At 50.9% G+C, this 20,332-nt stretch overlaps 6 protein-coding genes across 6 annotated transcripts; 3 read left to right on the top strand and 3 right to left on the bottom strand.

Annotated features, from left to right (window-relative positions):
* Nucleotides 1–1,196: 1,196 nt before the first annotated feature.
* PpBr36_01751 (uncharacterized protein) lies at nucleotides 1,197–1,409 on the bottom strand (the record flags this gene model as incomplete). The annotated part of the gene is made up of 1 exon (XM_029888935.1): nucleotides 1,197–1,409. The coding sequence occupies one exon, from the start codon at nucleotides 1,407–1,409 to the stop codon at nucleotides 1,197–1,199; it is 213 nt and encodes a 70-aa protein (XP_029751875.1).
* A 1,550-nt stretch (nucleotides 1,410–2,959) lies between these two features.
* PpBr36_01750 (uncharacterized protein) lies at nucleotides 2,960–5,159 on the top strand (the record flags this gene model as incomplete). The annotated part of the gene is made up of 2 exons (XM_029888934.1): nucleotides 2,960–3,675; nucleotides 3,926–5,159. The coding sequence occupies 2 exons, from the start codon at nucleotides 2,960–2,962 to the stop codon at nucleotides 5,157–5,159; spliced, it is 1,950 nt and encodes a 649-aa protein (XP_029751876.1).
* A 3,863-nt stretch (nucleotides 5,160–9,022) lies between these two features.
* On the top strand, nucleotides 9,023–11,450 carry PpBr36_01749 (uncharacterized protein; the record flags this gene model as incomplete). Its single annotated transcript, XM_029888933.1, has 2 exons — nucleotides 9,023–9,121; nucleotides 9,228–11,450. 2 exons carry the CDS (start codon nucleotides 9,023–9,025, stop codon nucleotides 11,448–11,450), a joined length of 2,322 nt encoding a protein of 773 aa, XP_029750780.1.
* A 431-nt stretch (nucleotides 11,451–11,881) lies between these two features.
* PpBr36_01748 (uncharacterized protein) lies at nucleotides 11,882–14,813 on the bottom strand (the record flags this gene model as incomplete). Its single annotated transcript, XM_029888932.1, has 4 exons — nucleotides 11,882–11,908; nucleotides 12,002–14,470; nucleotides 14,551–14,621; nucleotides 14,687–14,813. The coding sequence occupies 4 exons, from the start codon at nucleotides 14,811–14,813 to the stop codon at nucleotides 11,882–11,884; spliced, it is 2,694 nt and encodes an 897-aa protein (XP_029750779.1).
* Nucleotides 14,814–15,527: 714 nt separating this feature from the next.
* PpBr36_01747 (uncharacterized protein) lies at nucleotides 15,528–16,911 on the top strand (the record flags this gene model as incomplete). The annotated part of the gene is made up of 2 exons (XM_029888931.1): nucleotides 15,528–15,590; nucleotides 15,706–16,911. The coding sequence occupies 2 exons, from the start codon at nucleotides 15,528–15,530 to the stop codon at nucleotides 16,909–16,911; spliced, it is 1,269 nt and encodes a 422-aa protein (XP_029750776.1).
* A 620-nt stretch (nucleotides 16,912–17,531) lies between these two features.
* PpBr36_01746 (uncharacterized protein) lies at nucleotides 17,532–19,903 on the bottom strand (the record flags this gene model as incomplete). The annotated part of the gene is made up of 8 exons (XM_029888930.1): nucleotides 19,807–19,903; nucleotides 18,690–19,521; nucleotides 18,528–18,618; nucleotides 18,367–18,456; nucleotides 18,211–18,302; nucleotides 17,897–18,157; nucleotides 17,742–17,825; nucleotides 17,532–17,679 (listed from the first exon to the last, which is right to left on the bottom strand). The coding sequence occupies exons 2-8, from the start codon at nucleotides 19,514–19,516 to the stop codon at nucleotides 17,532–17,534; spliced, it is 1,593 nt and encodes a 530-aa protein (XP_029750775.1). The 5' UTR covers nucleotides 19,517–19,521; nucleotides 19,807–19,903.
* Between the last annotated feature and the right edge of the window lie 429 nt (nucleotides 19,904–20,332).

The following is a 20,332-nucleotide window of genomic DNA, read 5'->3' as shown; positions in this document are numbered from 1 at the left end:
CCCCTCTTCAAGAATCCATCGTCAATGCATGCACTCAACCGAAAAGAAGGGGGAAAGGGATAATAATAAAAATCAAAAAATGAAGCACTGACTTCTGGGACCTGTCACGAAGTTACATGCCACCCTCGTGGGACATTACTTGATATTGTTATTATTATCATGTTCCCCATCAAAGATCATCCACCCCCAGTCCGTCTGATCTTTTTAGATGTGCCTCGTCTTAACTAACTCCCGACCCAACCCACGGTCTTGGTCGTTGGCGCGCATGGTACGGGCCATCGAACTGACTGAATACAGTATAGCCATGCGCATGATGGGAAGGAATCATGGAATACCCAACCAAGTTAGCATGATCAGGCCACCAATCGCGAATATTCATCCTTTTCAACACTGACCATTTTAACCTCGTTCCCAACCGTCTGGCGCAAAGGCCCCACTGACACCACCGTAACTGACTACTGTACTGTCGGTGGCCTTTTTATTGACTCCAACTCGAGCCTTGTACCAAGTCAGCTTCGTTGGACTAGTCCCGAATGAAGTTGTTGTCAACCCAATCCGGACTCTGGAAACCAGAACCGGCACTGATGTCTTGGCCCTCAGTCAGTGGCATTACTTCTGATCTACAAATGTTCAATGGAGAGCCCTGCAAAAGGTGTGGCGGCCATGCTTGTCTCGCATGGGCGCACTTGGAGGGGGGAGGACGCGTTCTTTCTATTTTTTGTCTTTTTTGGCTTTTTTTTCTTTTTTCTTTTTCAATTCTAATTCATGTATCATTTCACAAATGTTCATAAATATCAACAAGAATCACGAATCTCCAAGCTTTTTGTCTGCTAAATTGAAACGAGCCGGAGAATTCTCATGGCCCATAACGCTCCAGTCCTGAGACTAACCGGCCCGCTAAAAGGTCCTTCCAATTAACGGAAATCTTTTTGTTGCCCGGAATCCTGACTATCATGATTGGATCCGCTCCTTCAACGATTATCCCATCCCTACTAGGAGAGATTAGTTTATCGTTGTTGTTGTTATTTTGTTCCCTGGGATTTTTTCTTACTTCTTCCGTCTTTCTTCTTCAACCTTGTTGACCTAGTTAGTTCCACGAGATTTTTGGCGGTTCTTTTTCATCTCGGTGTTTGCTGCCACGTCTGATTGACACACGGACTGATGAGAGCGGATGAGTTCGCAAATGGCTCCGCAACTTACCTAGCTGCCCCTACCGAAACCCCTGACACCTTTAGCGGGTGGTGCCTAGGGTTCATGTCAACAAGGGCATGCGCAGTGGACACTTGCTGGGCGAGCAACCCATCCTTTTGACACCCTGGCTGAACAGCGCCACCCCATGAACGGCGACCAGGAACCCCCAGCTGGAGCTCCACCACATCCCAAGCCTGTCGCGGCTCACACCCCTCCATTTCCAAGCTTCAGCACCGCTGTCCAGGCGCAGGCTACCCTTGCTGCCATCTCAATCGCTCTGCACGGCAACTAATAAGTTGCACAAAACCTCCTCCTCGGAGCTTTTGCAAGAGGAAGAAAACCAGACTGAAGTTGTTGACCCTTTTGCTAACTTCTGCACCCGAGCTATACAACCGTCGACGACCACGAACAAGTTTTCTGTAGAGTGTGGTCTACAGCTAGAGGGAGGGAGAGAACGTACGCCTTGTCGTACCTTTTTTTTTTTTTTAACTTTTTTTTTTTTTTTTTCTCATCTGTTCTGTACCGAGCACCTCGAGGCCCACACACGCGGACCGACGTGACAACAAGCTACCCTAACACCCACCCATCCGCTTGCCTACCTACTTAGGTACCTCAACTCAAGCTTGGACAAATCAAAATAGCCATCCATCCATCCATCCACCCAGGTTGTTCTGTGTATGCCCGGAGCTTTACCATCCATCCATCATCACCACCACAACAACCATCACCAGTGACGACAGGTACCCGATAACACGAACGATACCACTTCCTCAGCCCGGACTGGGACGCTTTGTTGGGCCGCCATCCCGCCACTAGGAATCTCGTGTCTTGTTGGTATATTGAAGGTGTTCCTTGACCGGACCACTTCCGCCCGTGCTCCGTTATCCCGCCTACCGGTTTGTGCCCTCCGCCCTCGCACAGACACACGAGTCTCTCCGCTCTCCTGCACCCCGCCGACTACGTTGCGCAGCATAGCTGATAAAACGGTCACCACTGCACGCCGTAGCACCACCTGCGCCATAGAATCGCTGACCTGACCTGGCTGGTCTTCCTGCGCAGGCAGCATCTCGTCCGACTGTCACTGTTCGATCGTGTAGCTTTGACTACGCCCCCAGGTACCCGTTCATCGTTGTGGTACTTGCATACGGCGCCCTTGCCAGAACTCACACACCCGCCGATCTGGAAGAAGAAGACACTCCCGGCACACTCGCACGAGACTTGATTCAGAAAACAACGAGTTTGGTACTGATTTGTGCCCGGTGCATCGACCTGCCTCTGACCTGCATGTTCGAGTAACCAAGCCCTTTTATCCTTTCCAAGGTCGTCCTTCGTTTTTCTGGGTTCCAGGAGCAGCCGTAATTCTGGGCACTAGATTCCTGCAACACGCAAGGAAGACTTGAGATAGCCCCGAAGCTCCTAGAGTGGACCAAGTCCACAATCTCGCACCATTTGTGCCGACCACAGTCCTTGCCATACCTTACATCAGTCAGTCTTTACCGAAAACCACTAGGACAAGCACCAAACCTGCGCTAGGGTCAACCCAAGACCTTCTGAACCGCAAAGGCTCCTTCACCGAAGCTTCGTGTATAATCGCAGTGGCATCAAGGGATGTGGTTGCAGTAACGAGGGCGAACCTAAGTTAGTTTGTTACGTTCGCGGCTGGTTCGGGCGCCATCATCACCACGTTCGATCAGCGTGCGCTATCTGGCCTGGGTAGGTTCAAGACACCGACCCTCTGACGACAACTCGAGCAAGTCGAGCCACCTCCATGCAAGCCCTAAGCCGCCAGTCCGAGACGCCGTACCTCCCGCTCGGTCTCCGCCGAGGTGCTCCCGACTTACCAAATTTCTCCATTGACCTGAACTGGCCAAAACCTGAGTGCGAAAGTACCTCTCGACCGAGGACGTATCCGTCTCCGCCCATGTCTGGGTCCCCTTCGTTGCCGCCGATATCCAGTCAAGGGGTCGGAGACAGAAGCCAGGGAGTCTACCACACGCCTGCCAGTCAGGATGTCCGCCAAGGGACCGCATCAGCTCACGGGGACTTTGCATCGCATGCGCCCAGCTATCAGACGCAACCGTACCACCTCCAAGCCCAAACACAAGCCCCGCAACCTGTACCGGTGACAACGCAAGCCCAAGCCTACATGGGCCCTTACCAGCACGAGTCTTTTGACAGGACGCACTATGGCATTGAACGACCTTCGCAGAGCCAGCACCGCCCGACACAGTATCAAGCACCTGCTCCCGGCAGCATATTACCACCTCACCCCTATATGCACCACTCGTCTCTCGGACTTGGTCACGGGCATCTTTCCAGCCTTGGCCCTCCTCCGACCCTCTCGGGACCTCCACAGCCATCTTATTCAAACTCGCCGAGGCCTTCACCCCAAGAGGTCCATCCCTATAGCTCCCCGAAAACACAAAGAAAAACGAAGGGCCACGTGGCTTCAGCGTGTGTTCCTTGCAAGAAAGCGCATCTTAGGTAAGCCTAGTCCATCCCAGTCGAGTGCATGTAGATGGACATGTTTGCTAACAAATGATGCAGGTGTGATTGTATGTTAACCCCTCTTTTTCGTCTCTTAACATTTTTTTCTTCAAACTTTCGAAATATCTTGGTGGCTAGCTGCACTTGCGTCACTCGCTAGAATTATTGATGCCTCCCATCCAAAAGAGCTCAGATTGCTAACTTGCTGTGTTTTCTGTTGTTGTGCAGCTCAAAGACCATGCTCAAGGTGTATCAGCAATGGCAAGGAAGACTCATGTGTCGATGTCCAGCATAAAAAACGGGGCCGACCCCGGTTACGAGACGATAGGGAAGTGAGGTATGACGTGTCTGGAAGACACGGTCCTTCACTTGAAGGTAGCATGAGGAGACCACTCTCGCTCTATTCGCAAGCGCCTCCCCCGAGCCACGTTGGCGGATACGAAGACTCGATGAGAAGGTCACAGTCATATCGAGTGCTGAAGTCGTTGCCCTCAGAAGGACCAGCTCCACCGAGATACCTGGAACGTGCATCCGCAGCAGACGCCAATATATTCCCGGCGCCCTTGTCGATCGCTCCGCGACAACAGGAGGCGGTAGCCTTCATGACTACCGACTTTGAGGTTGCCAAGACGTCAAGCGGGTTTCTCGACGCTATTGGTCGCCACTCCATCAAGGGCTTAAAGCTATCTGATGTTGTGGCTTCGACGGATAGAGAGCGGGTAATAAATCTGCAAACGCAGCTTCAGGATGAACAACGAAGGAAGGAACCGAGCTACTTACCTCCAATGTTTGCGAGGCAGGAGGAAGAGAGGATATTCCATGGATTAGGCTTCAGCCCGGAGGAGATCGCTAGATTCTCGCTCGACAAACAGTTGTTGTTGACCTTCAACTCGCACGACGGGCAGCTCAGGACCTGCACGGCTCGGTTCGGGCTCGCCAAGCTGGAATCGATATTCTTTGTCGTCGTCCAACTGAACAGTGGAGCACGAGCCCATGGCCATCTGACGCCATCACCGCACCCGAGGGACCCTCGTGATAGTCCCTTCCAATACCAAAGCCCACTCCCTCAATACCAGCCCCAACCACCCCAGCCCACTCCAGTCTCGGCGACCTTTGGCTCTGCGAGGCCACGTTTGGGTAGTGATACCAGTGTGTATGGTGTGAGATCTCAAGGTTCTGGTTCACAAATGATGTCGACTCACAGCCCAGGCATGTCTTCGTCTTCGTATGCCGCATCGCCCAGCCGCACGGAATATCCGGCGGCGGTGGGATCGTATCAGATACCGAGAAGCGAGCTTCCTCCTGCGACGCGACCTGCCCTTCCACAGCAACCAACATTCCAGCTTCCACCCATAAGAAGTCAGCAACCAACCAGTACGACAGCTCCACCAGAGTCATCGTCTTGGCCACGGGACGACAGGCTCAAGGTGGGTGGTTTGATAGACAACCCAGAGTCTTTTGACCAGCCCAAGCCGCGATAGTCTCAACCGAAAAAAAATTTAATGTTTGGAATGCAGGAGCGGCGAGCTTGACCGCGTGTCACTGCGCGCGGCAGGGATCAGTGACCTCTTGAGGCACACCAGGCTCGCCTGGCTTCGGTCGACGACGTCTTTCCACTTCGACAATCGAAAGCCACCACACAAGCGTGGCTTTTTCCTTCTAACTTCTTTTCTTTCAACGGCAATTCGACTCAGGATACCCCTTGTACAACGAACGCCATTTTCTTTTCCCGTCGCAGAGAGACACAAGACGGCTCTCTCTCTCTCACAACACTGGCAGCTCGGATGCCACTTTCCTTCTCATGACTTTGAAAGCAGGAGATATACCCCATCCAGGATTATTATACCTGGAGTCATCCTCATTTTGTCTTCAACCGTCTCTGGACTCTGCCTCTCAGGGTGTCCCAACTGGTTCCTAGCTCTTTTCGTATAGTTTTTAATCTCTTGTTCCTTGTAAACCTTGTCTAATAGCGATCTGTTCAAACCGAATCGTCGTCGATATGTCTGTTTTCCTTTCTTTTCTCCTTCTTTTTGGCCATTGTTGAACCCTGACGAGGTTGGAAGACCCTGGGGCGAAAGAGGGCTCTGCAGTAGACTATGCGGTTTTGGTTTCTAGACTTGAAAGCAGGATATGACAAGCTGACCTGCGGGTCTAGCATTCAGTTTGGTCTTGTAAATAAAGTAAACCGATACAGGGCCGGTGCCGAAGCTGGTGCCGGAACCGGAATAATGCTGCCGACATCTATATTAAATCATAAAGTGTGAGCATCAGTCTTAGCAGACGGGAAGCAACGCGAAATGAGTGTGACTAGTTTGTGCAGCGGTGGACAATGTAAGAAATAGAGAAACAAAAAATGAAAAAGCAAGATATGGCGACAATGATATAGCAGCCAAAACTAGCAAGCAGTCAAGGAAGAGAAAGAGCAAGACGCGAGGCGGGAAAGGGGGAACGACAAGAAATCCATGAAGATGTTGGGCACAGGCGCTGGACTGTACACTTACATAATCGCGCGGGGGAAGTGAATTATACCACAACTAAAGGGTTAAGCTTTGAGTCCGATCCGTGCTATGCGCGGGTAGACCGACTTATGTCTTGCTAGACAGCAAAAGCGAGGCATGTTGGGAAGAAAGAAAAAAAAAAAAAGAAAAAAAAAAAGAGAAAAAAGAAAAAGAAGAGCAGAGTTCCAACATTAGGAAGGGAACACAAGATGGGTTTTTTTTTTCTCTTTTTTATCAATTCACCCCATTCTCATCTCTGGCAGGAAAATGTTCGACGAAAACAAAAGAAAAGAAAAAAAAAAAAAGAAAAAAAAAGCAGAAACAAGGTGAAGGGGAAAAGAGACTCTTTGCTATTTTATTATTGAATGTTTGCTATTGCCCAATATTTGGGAAGGCCCTGGCTCCCTCCGCCCACTTTCACTCCCTTTTATTTTATTGTTTTCCCACCCTTTCCAGTGTAACATGGCCTCTCCTCGCGGCAAGAGGAAGAAAGCCCTTGTACTAAGTAGGCCGTTAGTGGTTAACTGGCCCGCCACAGCGGGTACGGCCTCGCTATACGCCTGGCCGCAACATTGCGGATATATAATTGCTGGCTGTTATAGGGTCTGGATTTATCGACAAACACACACACACACCGCGAACGCCGCGCGCCGGGTCACCGTTGGACCAACCCAAACTGGGACTGGCCCTGTCGTGTGTTACCTGTTTGCTGCTACCCTATCCATGCCCTTTTTTGTTTGGCTATAACTTCTCTCGATAACTGTCTTTTAATAATAAAAATTCCAACTGGGTTTCGCGTAGCGGTCGGACGTTCTGCCCAAAACAGAGAGAGGGAGAGCCAGCCACACACACACACACGCACCTCGGACAGCGAGCCGCTGTGAAAACGAGTGTGCTAATTTAAAAGAACATCCCGTCCCTTCCTCAACCACCCGGACGTTTTTTTTTTCTCTTGCATGTGAAGCAATAACCGCAAGGCTACAGAAGAGTATCATTCCCCCACGGGCTCCGTTCTCAAAGACACCAAAAAACAGGATTAAACAAATAAATGTATAAATAGCAATATCGAAAATTCCTCTTTTATTTTCCCCCTCTCAAATTATTTGCTAAAATGTGTATAATATTATCTCGCGACCATAGATGACAGTGTCGGAGTATAAACAAAAAAAACCCCCAACCTGCGTTGAAACAAAAGGCGGGTACGAGTAAACATTGATTGCCCATTTGCCATTTAGTGTTTGTGCCTCGTCCGTTTTTGTCCTTTTTGTTTTTTCTCCGCGATACGCTCAGCAAATGAACCTGGCGCGCTCCCTGGCATCGGAGAATTTTTCTCAAATCGTGTGCAGGGGGGAGGGTCTAAGAGCCGCAGCAACCAGCGATTGAGAGCTGTTCGGGTGGTTACGGTGGGTTTTGCAAGGGGACGCTTCCCCTCTTTTTGGTTTTCCCCCTTGTGTGCTTGTACTGTACTGTATTAGTTNNCTCTTCACTTAACTGGGCTTGGTAGCCGCAAAGACAGCAAATAGCGTAGGCATGGGTTTGTAAACAAGTTTGGACCAAAAGCGGCAAGCATTTCATGACAGGATCACACGGCAAACCTCTTGAAATTTCTCCCAAAAAGCCTGCGGGAAGGGTAGGATGGATGGATTTGATGATGCTACGATGTCACTTTGTCCGCCCGCAAAAACCCCAGCACGGCAACTTGAACTATACCGTTTTCTTACGCCGGGCGGTTCTCTCATTTCCTGCAACTGCCAATCAGCCAGGGCAAAAACCACTTCGGGCCTCATCGAGGGTGATCATCCCCGAATCAGCACAACAGCACCTGGGGACTGCAGTTGTGCAGAATGCCGTACCTGATAAATAGACCTAACTGACTGAAGTCTATTGCCCTGCAAATTCTTGCAGGAAACGAAAGCTGTGTTTGGAAACTTGACAAGTCTCAGTTGTTTTACATGTCGGAATCGGAGGGGACTTGTCCGACCGATCAAAGTTGATCGATGTGTATGCAGATGAGGAAATGGGCGCCGCCTTGGTGTGTTTCCGGTACTACCCTACTCGGACCGGCTGCTGTCAGATGACCTTGCCCAAGAAACATGGGCCAATATTGGGGTGAGTGAATGTAACATCATAATATGATTACTAGGTATGCAGGTCCAGTTGACTGCGGCCCGAGTTTACAGCACAGAATCGAGAGCCCCAGATATGTACGGTACTACTAAGCTATAATTTTCTTGTGCAGGGGAATCATCCGAAGAAGTCACAATTTTCATTCGTCGGCTTTTGCACAGCCAAAAGGAGATTGAAAAGTGACCGGACGCTTTTGATGATCGGCAGCAGTAGGTTCGAGTTATTCGTATTAAAATTTTCGAGTTGTTTCTTCTACTGTCCGGATCTGTGTGCGATCTACTGCTGTGTACATCCAAATAGTAATTGAGTACTATCCCAGTCTAGGAGTTGGGAGAGTTTGCATGATACCCTGGCACTTGGCAATCGCGACAAGATTTTTCGATTGCTTGAGTTGGACACGAAAGTCAAAGACGAGCTTGATGAAAGCCATTGAAAGAAAGACGAAGAAGCAGAGGAAAAGAAGGAAGCAAGGATTGACCGTCACTACGGGAAAACAAGGCAGGAGTTGCCACGTGATTTCGCGAGGACTTGGTGTCATTGCCAGCCCACCCCCCACCTCCCAGAATGTGTGATGCTGGTTACTTACTGCCTTGACAAATGCGAAGCGCGACCACGCCTTTGACTGAACTTTGGTGTCCTTCGAGTGACCATTAGCCTGCATTTGCACACACACACACACACACACACACAAGCCTGATGGTACAAGTGAGCGACAGTCCATGGCGGATTGTGCGATGGAATTGGATGATGCATCCAGAGGAACCAAAAGAAAGGCCGACGATTTAAGCCCGCAAGAAAGTACATCCAGGCGAATCAAGGTATCCATCCATCCAACTCTCCATCTCTTATCAATCTGTCTCGCCTGGCAGCGCTTAGTTGAAGGAAGATGCTGACCAGTGCTTTACCCACTTCAATCACATACAGGCTCTTAGCCAGGATGTGGTCAACAAGATCGCCGCCGGGGAGATCATCGTCGCCCCGGTCCACGCCCTCAAAGAGCTGATAGAAAACGCTGTTGACGCTGGTTCTACTTCGCTGGAAGTCCTTTGCAGGGATGGCGGTCTCAAAATGCTGCAGATCACCGACAACGGATGCGGTATTGAGAAGGAGGACCTGCCAATCCTGTGTGAGCGCTTCACCACTTCTAAGCTCCAGACCTTTGAGGATCTCTCCTCCATTGCAACCTACGGTTTCAGGGGTGAGGCCCTGGCGAGCATCAGCTACATCGCTCATCTTACCGTAACCACCAAGACTAAGGATTCCAGCTGTGCGTGGCGGGCTTGTTATGAGGGTGGCAAGCTTGCTCCCACCAAGCCCGGCCAGCCTGCGGACCCCAAGCCTGTTGCAGGCAGGCAAGGCACCCAGATCACCGTCGAGGACCTCTTTTACAATGTCCCTAGCCGCCGCCGCGCCTTCAGGTCCTTCTCGGACGAATACAACAAGATCATTGACATGGTCGGCCGCTACGCTGTCCACTGCAAGGGTGTGGCCTTTTCCTGTAAAAAGCATGGCGAGTCGACCACGAGCATTGCCGTCCAAGCCGGCGCTACCGTTTCAGATCGGATCAGGCAGATATACGGCAGCAGTGTTGCCAATGAACTCATTGACTTTAGTACGTCGGATGCACGCTGGGGCTTCAAGGCCAGCGGCTGGTGCACCAATGCCAATTACAGCGTCAAAAAGACCACGCTGCTGCTTTTCATAAACAATCGCTGCGTCGAATCTACCAACGTCAAGAAGTCGGTCGAGCAGACTTACGCTGCATTTTTGCCCAAGAACGGGCACCCTTTCCTCTATCTGAGTCTGGAGATTGACCCTCAGCGCGTCGATGTAAATGTGCATCCCACCAAGCGAGAGGTCAACTTTCTCAACGAGGATGAAATAATTCAGGCCATCTGCGAAAACCTTCGCACTAGACTCGCCGCCGTCGATACCAGCCGCACTTTCAGGACCCAAACCCTACTCCCTGCACAGGACGTCAGCACTGTAGGCTCAACCACGCCAACCAATCCTCGCAGGGACGCAAGAGCAGCCACGGTGTCGACGGCGGCCAAGAAGCCTCACACTCCCGCTCGTCCATACGAGAACAGCCTGGTGCGCACAGATACCAACGCTCGCAAGATAACCAGCATGTTTGCCCCAGTCGCCGGTTCATCCCGCTCGGCTGCAGCACCCACTGTTACCACCCCAACCAACACCACTCAGGCGGCTGCTGCCTCCCTTGCCGCACATGAAGCCATCGAGTACGAGACGGTCGAGCGAGACGTGGTCACTATCAAACTGGCTTCCGTCAAAGAGCTCAGATCCGCCGTGCGCGAAGATATGCACCACGGTTTGACCGACGTCTTTGCTAATCACACGTTCGTCGGCATAGTAGATGAGCGGAGGCGCCTTGCCGCCATACAAGGCGGTGTGAAGCTGTATCTCGTAGACTACGGACGCGCCAGCTTTGAATACTTTTACCAGCTAGGCCTCACCGACTTTGGAAACATGGGTGCTATTTGCTTTTCGCCGCCTCTAGATATGCGGGAGCTGATACGTGTCGCAGCTGAGCGTGAGATTAGCCAACGCCAGGATACCAGTGACGAGACCATGGTCAACGTTGAAGAGGTTGTGGAGAAGATAACCAAGCAGCTAATCAAGTTTGGCGCGATGCTCCTGGAGTACTTCAACCTCGAGGTCACACCCACTGGTGAGCTGGTCAGCATCCCGCTGCTTGTCAAGGGTTATACGCCGCCCGTTGTCAAGTTGCCACAGTTTCTGTTCCGTCTGGGACCACACAACGTCGACTGGACCGACGAAAAGGCGTGTTTTGAGTCAATACTGCGGGAGCTGGCCTCTTTTTATGTACCAGAGCAGTTACCTCCATCTGCATCCATACACAACAAAGGAGCTTATGTAGGTGATGCGAGCAGCAGCAGCCAGCCCAACGCTAGCTCCTCGCCAGATGAAGGATCACAAATCACTGGAACGGAAGTAGTAGATCAAACGTTAGAAACCAGGAGGCGAGAGGTACGATGGGCTGTTGAGCACATCATTTTCCCAGCCTTCAAGGCTCGACTGGTGGCCACCAATACGCTCATGAAGACCGGGGTCTTGGAGGTTGCCGATCTCAAAGGTCTATACAGAGTATTCGAGAGGTGCTGAGCCACGTTGCACAAAGAAAGGGAAAAAGAAATTAAAAAAAAAAAAAAAACTCATAATGATAATGTCATGAAGCCTACATGCTGTTTCTATTTGCTACTTTATCTCGATCTTCATCAGTTGTTGCCAATTCTTGGAGACTTTATCGAATCGCCAGATATCTTTTTTTTATTTTTTTTATTTTACTTTTGCAATTGCTCAAGTGCCGGACAGGGTAGGGTAAGAAAAAAAGAACCAACTTTGTCTATCTCAAAGTGATGAATAAACCCCCCGGGATACTGGCGATCTATAAACTATTATTGTACAGTGTCATCTGGGTAGACCTAGTGCCATGTCGATTCTGTTGTGGCCCTGTTGCCAATCACCACGCGCCCCATTCCGGCCCAATCCCATGCCCGTAAATCTTGGAGTCATGCTTGTTAAAATTCGAGTGCTTAATTGCCACTCTCCCAGTCCGGATTCTATATCAAATGAAATTGTGAGTTAGTCGACCATCCATGATTCCTTTCAAAACGAGATTTTGGCCATGCAAAGAGTCAAATAGCCATACTGACCTTTTTCAAAATTACGAGTCCCTCTAGAGTGCTGCTGAGGCTGATGTACTCCTCGTCCTCCAACTCAGCCCGCTCTCCATAAGCCAGGAGCACTGGCGTGCTTTGAGTCTGCCATCCGGTGATAGTCTTGGGCCTACCGGCCTGGCCGACAACATCGACGGCCTGACCGACTCGGACATTGACGGTCAGGGGCTTCAGATCCTCGTCCAGAGTGACCAAGAAGCGCGGATGCATAGCCGTGACCAAGAAGTAGAGCAGGTAGTGCGAGTTTGAAGTGATGAAGCTCTTGGCGTCGAGCATGGTCACCAAGACGGCAAGCAGACCGGCGGCCGATACTCTTGACAGGATTTGACGGTCGGTGTGGAAGGGACTAATTGACATGGTTCCCTTGCCCATGTGCAGCAGGCCTTGAGCAATCCTGACCATGAACAAAGAATCCTGGTCGCGGTGGTAGTAGCTCGCAAGTTGCCTCAGCAGCTGAGCCAGACGTGCGTTGTTCGTTCCGGCGCCCAGGAGACCCATGGCGAAGATGGCGTTGATCGCCACCTCGTTGTCGTTGTCGTGAGAGTACCTTGACAACGTATCGTAAACCTTCATTTGGGGGTTGCTTGGGCTGACAAGACCCATAGCCAGAGGTACCGCGCGCCTGATGTTGGCCTCGCCATAGTGCATCAGGTGACCAAAGTGGCGCAAAACCATCTCCTGGCCGACATCCTCGCCCATGGCAATCAAACCAATACCGAGCACAGCATAGGCCTGAAGCAGCTCATCGCCCTTCTTCTCCTCAGACTCTTCGAGGTGCTCGTTGCAGATATGCAAGAGCTCCTGGATCTTGAGGACAGCACCAGTGCCGGCCCAAGCGCAGATCTCTGCGAGGACTGCGATTGGCTTACCCACAGGGTGGTCGACGGCTTTCAAAGTCTCCAAAATGACGTCCACTTCTTCCTGCTGGCCAAAGAAAAGAAGACCGAGGCCAAGCGCGAGGAATCGTGTCCACTTGTCGGTCAACTGAGATCTCCTGTCCTCGTCAAGGAGGGTGTTGACAATGGCTTCGCTGACCTCGTCGTTAGATGTGCCAACAAATATCAGACCGCACGAGAGTGCCGCCATGGCCGAAATCTGCATATCTAGGGAAGAATCCGTGATCATGGGTACGAGCTCAACCAACAGTTCAAGCTTGTTAGAGCCCGCGTATGATAGTCCCAAGCCCATGATTGCTGCGATCCTGATGAGAGGGTTCTTGTGGTGAAGCTTGTCAGGGTCACACAGCAAAGCCATGGCAGGCTCAGAATCCAACCGCACTCCCGAGTTCATGATTCCAATAGCCAGGAGGGCACCGGCTTGGATCTGCTCCTCGTCGGCATATGTGTACTTGTCGACCTTGTCTAATCCGGCTTCCACATCCCACAGAAGCAGCGTACCCATGGATGCAACCGTCGACATCATGCCTTCATCCTTGGTCTTCCAAACCCAGCTCTCCTTGTCATCGACGAGCATCATCTTGTCGTTGCCGAACCCAGCGTTGACAAAGGCGTTCACAAAAGCTGCAGCCAGGTTGTGGCGGGCTGAATCCAAGTTAGTCATTCCAGCCACACGACTGCTCTCAAGATGGCTCTTGTAAATATCTTCCGTGGTCTTGGGGTCCAGAATGTTGAGCTCCTTGCCCAGTGACTTGAAGTGCTCCGAAAGCCGGATGTTGCCCAAACATTCAGTCAGTTCCTGGTCCTCCGTGTCCGGGTCGGGAAGGAGGATCTTTTGACGCGCAATCAAAAATGCCAACTGCTTCTTAAGGGCGGGGTCCTCGATCTTCTCAAACTCGTTGTAGATCATGTCCGAATCGTTCAACCTGATTGCAAGAACCATGGCCTGTGTGTGTTGCTTGTACTGCTTGTAGATATCGTGCGCAACTCGTAAAAATTGCTCGTTCTCTGGATACGTAAGAAGGTTTACCATCGAGACTACGTACAGGCAGACGCGCGCGTACGTGTTTTCGTCGACGAACTTAGGAAGCTGCTCGATGATCTCAAGTTCGCTCATCAGATCTACAGCGTCGGCTTCGGCGTTGCTCTTTAGGAACAGAGGTACCAAAACCAGGGCGAGATCAACGAGGTCCTTGGTTGACTCCTCTGCTGCTATCCTCTTGGCATACACCTCGCCAATCTCCAAAGCTAAGTGACGGGTGTACTCATGTCCCCAGGAGCTGATGTCTTGTGAGGGGGCCAAAAGTCGGTACTTGAGGGTGTCCTGGCGGTCCTCATCGGAAAAGGTCATGCCGATGACCGAAAGCACATCTGCCAGAGACACCTTGTTTTCGCCGGTGGGCCATGCTTCGTATAGTTTCGTCATTGTCTCGTAGTGAGGTCGAAGAAACTTCAGCGGTTTTGGCACAGCCGTCATGGAAGATGTCGACGTCTTGATGAAGTTCTTCATTGCCTCGAGGGCTGGCTTGTACAGAGATGCGTCGGATTCCTGACCCCCCGACCGTTAGTTTAGTGTCCGCAGGTCCGAGTAACTAACTGCGGCAGCAGTCCATCAGTATTGGATCCTACCGTGAGCCTCTCGACAAGCATATCGAGCTCATTTTTAAGTTGCTGGTCCTCCTCACTCAGCTCCTCAGTGGCTAGTTGTTTTGGTCAGTAAGGCATCCTCCGGTAGACAGAACGTGGGGTCGTGGCGCAAACGCACAGTTGTTCTTGTCTTCATCCTTGCCATTCACCACTGTCTTTGCATCCTTATCCTTCTTCACATCATCGGGCGTCTCAACAGCTTTGCCTTTGTCGGCAGCCTTGGAGCTATCGGCATCGGGTGCCATGGCTGTGTGATGGGATTTGAAGAGATGCGCGCGGGCAGATAGGTGAAGGGTTCAACAATGCTCCCAGCAAGATTGGCGGAATAGGTGGCCCGCCTGGACAATCGACGTCAGATGGCGGTTCTCCGGTTCTGTGGTTTACAGACCTCGTGAGTTTTGTGTGTTAGTGAATATGGTCGTTGATAGATTTTCGGAATCGTCTTGTCGAGGTTGAAAGGTGGGAGTTCTGAAAGTAAGTGGTTTGCTTGTTACTGCTTGACCTAGCTTCCGCCGCCAAGTTGCCTCACCTCTCAACTCACCCACTGCCAACCTGACGCGAGGCTCTTTGTCGCCTAGACTAGAGCTCGCCCGGTGTGGAGCGGTCGACAGGGATAGCGGTGGGTCCCAGCTATTAGAAGCTTGCCCCGGGCTGCATGGAAAAACAAAATTCCGACTGACTAGGCTCTCCACATTATCCACCGTTCTTATCGATATCGCCTTCACAACGTCAGCCCTCCAAAATTTGGCGGGGTTCGACTATCCTTCTCTAATATTTGGCGATCCATTGCGTCGCGCTACATGGAATCTGCGGGTGCAAGTCGAACCCGCTATTTTTTTTTCCTCATTTTTCTTTCTTTTCTCTATATTCTTTTATTTTTTTAACTTGTCCGTCCTACGTCAAGTGGAAATAGAACATAAAGAAAGATATCAAAAAAGATATAGCAGAATAACGGAATCATGAAACTCGATTCCAAGGCAATGCGCCACCTCACCTCGGAGGACTGGAAGGTTCTCACGGGTGTAAGTTAGGCACCTTTTCTGACCACCACCTGAAAAAAAAAAAAAAAAAAAAAAAAACACACAAAAAAATATAGATGTGGTATTGATAGTCCGTTCCCCTCGGCCGCTCGTCTAGGTTGAGCAAGGCAGTAAGAACCACGAAATCGTACCTACGCCTCTGATCGAGAAGCTATCTCGGTTGCGAGGTGGCGCCAGCGGCGTACATAGGAGCATCTCGAACCTTGCCAAGGTCGGCCTCATCGCGCGAGTTAAGGAGGCCAAGTACGATGGCTACCGCCTGACGTACGGCGGACTCGACTACCTCGCCCTACACACGCACTCCACCAAGAAGGCCATCTACTCGGTCGGCACCCGCATCGGCGTCGGCAAGGAGAGTGACATCATGATCGTCGCCGACGACACGGGCTGCCAGCGCGTCCTCAAGATCCACCGTCTGGGTCGCATCTCGTTCCGGACCGTCAAGGCCAACCGTGACTACCTCAAGAAGCGTGGTCAGGCCTCCGGATCTTGGATGTATCTGTCCAGACTGGCGGCTATGAAAGAATTCGCCTTCATGCAAGCCCTGAAGGAGGAAGGCTTTCCCGTGCCTGAGCCATTGAGCCAGTCTCGTCACACCATTGTCATGTCCCTGATCGATGCGTATCCTTTGCGCCAGATCTCCTCGGTCCCAAACCCTGCTGCACTCTACGCAGAACTGATGCTTCTCATTCTGCGCTTGGCAAAGTATGGACTTATCCATGGCGATTTCAATGAGTTCAACATCCTTCTTAAGGAGGAGAAGGAGAAGAAGGACCCTGCTTCAAGTGCGGAGTCGGCGGAGAGCGGCTCTGCAGGAGTTGGGGCCACGCTACCTACGCCCATACTGATAGACTTCCCGCAAATGGTTTCTATGGATCACCCCAACGCTGAGATGTACTTTGATCGGGACGTTGCCTGTGTCAAACGTTTCTTTGAGCGTCGGTTCCACTTTTCAAGTGACGAGCCAGGTCCCTTTTACAAAGATGCACTAAAGACTGTAGGCGCTGATGGTGCTCGGCGACTCGACGCTGCTGTAGAGGCCTCTGGTTTCACTAAAAAGATGAGCAAGGACCTTGAGAAGGCCTTCCAGGAAGAGGCAGCGTCTCGGAGCGAGCAAACTAACGATAGTGATGGAGAGTTTGATGGCTCCGACGCTGAGCAAGATTCAGATGCTGAGGTTGAGCCTGATCAAGCCGATCTAAACGGCAGCGGTCAGGCGGACCTCGGTGCATCAGATTCAAAATTGCCTTTGACAGGGATTGAGGCGGCGGTGCAAGATACTAAAATCAGCGACGGATCGTGACTTTACAGGTAGCTTGTTGATATTCTTGCCCAAATTGATACCCATACCTTTCCAACTTGGCCCGAGTTTTGGCACTATTCTTGAGAGCAAAATGCCTTTTCAATCTGATTCGCCAACCAATCCTCAACCGTTATAGCATCACCCAATTTATGCAAGAGAAAACGAAGAGTCTCAGGTTACGCGCAATAAGTGCAGCCAAGGAACGCCGTGTTTAGCAATGCGAATTGTGATCTCATTGCACTTCAAGTGCTGAACCTATCTACCTATCTAGAGGCCTTCCAAGTCGTCAAAAGAAAAAAGAAAACAAAGTTCTGTACGGCATATACAGAGGAAATTGAGTGAACAAAAGAATGTGTTATCATCGTGCGTAACTGCTCCAGAGGCTGAGGAGATGCTTCAATGCATGTATAAGCTCTGATGTGTGATAACAATCTTGCAGCAGTGAAATCAGTCCGATAAAGGGATGCAACCATGTCTTGTGTCTCTCCATATTCGCCCCATTTATGATTCGAATCAAAGTAAAAATTGGATCGTCAACAACAACGACCATGACCAAATGACCAAAGTAAACAAGATGTAACATTCATAAAAGAAGTCAAGGGAGCTTGTGGAGTAAGTATTTAGGCCTTCTCCTTCTTGGGTTCTTTCTTGACAGAAGGCGAAGAGACAGCAGTGACATTACCGGTGGTCGAAGCGTCGACGATGGTAACACCCTCATCGCCAGAACCGTCATCCGAGGTAACCGTTGGGGGCGCGGTCAGGTTCTGTCTTTAAGCAGGTTAGCAAAAAGGCTTTGGATCGCCTTTTTATCACCAAAAGCAATCACATACTGAACGCTATCGCGGCCTGTGACTTGAGCTCCGTGACCGTTGTAGCCTCCAGAGGCATTGACCGAGCGAGAATTGTGATTGTAGCTGGATCATTGAACAAATCGAGGTCAGTTGGGTGCATTTTGACGAATGTAAACCGCAGTGAGGAGGCTTACCTGCCGCCGCCAGAACCAGAGCGACGCATACCATAAGAACCCTGCTGGTAGATGCTGGGGCTCATGCCAACGGCGTGGGTTCCATAGGCTCCGATGTTGTACTCATTGGTGCGGTACTGACGACGCTCAGCCGTGATCCGCTTCAGCTCCTTCTGAGAAGGCGTGTCGGCGTAGCGAACCTGCATCTCCTGGGCATCAACGCCGAGTTTGAGACCATTGAAGTTCTTGATGATCCTCTCGCACACCTCCCGACTCTCGAAGCTGGAAATTTGTTAGATGCGCGTGTTTGACTCAAGTTAGGATGGAGAGCTTACCGAGCAAAACCCACGCCGCGACTGTTGCCGTTGGAGTCCCGCAGGATCTTGGAGCTGGCAATGGGATGAGGGTCGAAGATATGAATGAGAAGCTGCGGTGCCAGTTTTGTAAGCGAATGCAAAAAGGTTGTCAATGTTGGTTTTACCAAATCTTACCGGCTCGGTGATGTCCTTGGGGAGGTTAGAGATGTAAAGGTTTGTCGAATTGTCATCTCCCTCGGCCTTCAGGCGCGCGTTGAAGCTCTCCTACACGTCAAGTAAATAGTTAGCGATGACAACGTTGAGCATCAACATAAAAGCATGAAGCCAATACTGACCCGAGCAAAGCCGACTTCGTAGCCAAGACGGTAGAAGCCGCGGATGCACTTCTGGGAGTCAGCAATGTCCTTGAACTTGGCGAATCCGAAGCTGCATTCAGTGGAATCTCTTGTTAGCCAGTGATGTTCAAGCTTGACATTATAAGCGACATGTTTACTCACCCTTTACAAGCACCAGTGCTAGTGTCGATAATTGCCTTGGACTGCTCTACCTCGCCGAAGCGAGAGGCATAGCGCAGGAGCAGATCATCGTCTGTGGTAGGATGAAGGCCACGGATGTAGACATTCTTGTTGCCAGAAATGCGATTCTCGAGACATTGCTCAAGCGTCTTGACATGATCCGTAAAGACCGCAGGGACGGCACGGGGAATCGCGGGGTCTTGCATGAGAAGGCGATCGAGCTCAGGATCTTGAACGGGCGTAGGTTTGGCAGAGATTGTACCAAGAACGGCGGAGCTGAGAACCTGCTGGGGGGAAGGGGTCGTGAACGTCGAGCGGTCAGTGGAAAGAACGCGAGCACCGTGGGCACGATCACCAGCCGCGCCAAAGAAAGGGGTAGCAGGCGTCGACTCGGTAGCCGAGGTCGAGTAAGAGCTGCGTCGATTCTCAAGAGTGGGAAGCTCGCGAGGAACATGAGCGGCAGCCAAGTTGCGGGGAGTGCTAGGACCCATCAGAGCGGTCTGGGGATGAGCGATAGGGAAACCGGTGCCTAGGTGATACTGAACCATGGGATCATAGGCGGCAGCCTGACCGGCGAGATGATGGATCTGGCTGTAAGGGTTGTAGACCATGTTGGTGGGATCAGCAGTAGGGACGTATGCTCCGGCAGGAAAGCTCAGACACTGAAACTGGTTAATCATCTGGCCCATGCCATCTGGCATCATCGCGGCATTGGCAGCAGCAATGGAGTTGAGGGACTCGGTTACGGTGGGGTATCCAGAGGCCACGCCGGTGTGGCGACGATTGGGGTCATTGAAAGTAGCTCCCATTTTAACTATATATTAATCAAGAACCAGTCAGTAAATAGTCTTCGCAAGATTCTCATTCTTAGGAAACATGGCATAGAAAGATAGGAGACAACACAAATCCTGAGGGCTCATCAACGTTGACGAAGCGCTTAACTCCGGGAAGTCAAGCAGAGAAGCCTGGGGAATGGGAGTAGTGGTTGTCTGACGTACCTTGTTGTTCAAGATCTTGGGCCAGGGTTCAATAGACGAGCAGACAGAGAAATCTCACGAGCGGGTGAACTTCAAATGTTGGAAATATTAGTACCAAAGACCTGTGATGAAGCGAGTGCTGTCAAGTAAAATGGATGGGGACGAGCTATCAAGCAAAGGGTCAAGAGACTGTGGTGGGCGTCCGGGATTGGGTGTTGATGCTGTGATTCTCAAAAGTAGATGAGGTAGAAGAAGAGATTTTCAAAGGTGACAAGATAAAAGGTGAAAGAAGCGAGCTTTTGACTTGGAGATTTGGCATAGTGAACAGAGTAGAGCACGCTAGACGCGGGAGGATATACATATTGGAAGGAGGAGGAGAAAATGAGCAAAGCGGGAAGGAGTGAAGCGAGACAGCAAGAACTTACAGCAGTTGGATTCTTGAAAGGTGCTGTTAAAGAAACGAGCACGAGTATGGAGAAAGATGCTGGTACCGAAGACCAGCTTCGATACGCTGTGAAAGAAGGTGCTGCCGAGCAGAATTGTTCAAGCCAGACTGATCTCAACCTGAAAAAACGGCAAAAGATAGCACAAAAAGCCGTTTTCGGAGTAAGTTGAACGGCAACTCGTCACGCGCAGACGAATATACGA

The sequence above is a fragment of the Pyricularia pennisetigena genome, chromosome 2 (genome assembly GCF_004337985.1).
Source record: "Pyricularia pennisetigena strain Br36 chromosome 2, whole genome shotgun sequence".
Lineage (NCBI taxonomy): Eukaryota > Fungi > Ascomycota > Sordariomycetes > Magnaporthales > Pyriculariaceae > Pyricularia > Pyricularia pennisetigena.
The sequence above is the reverse complement of the archived record's forward strand: the minus strand, read 5'-3'. Positions and strand labels throughout refer to the sequence as shown.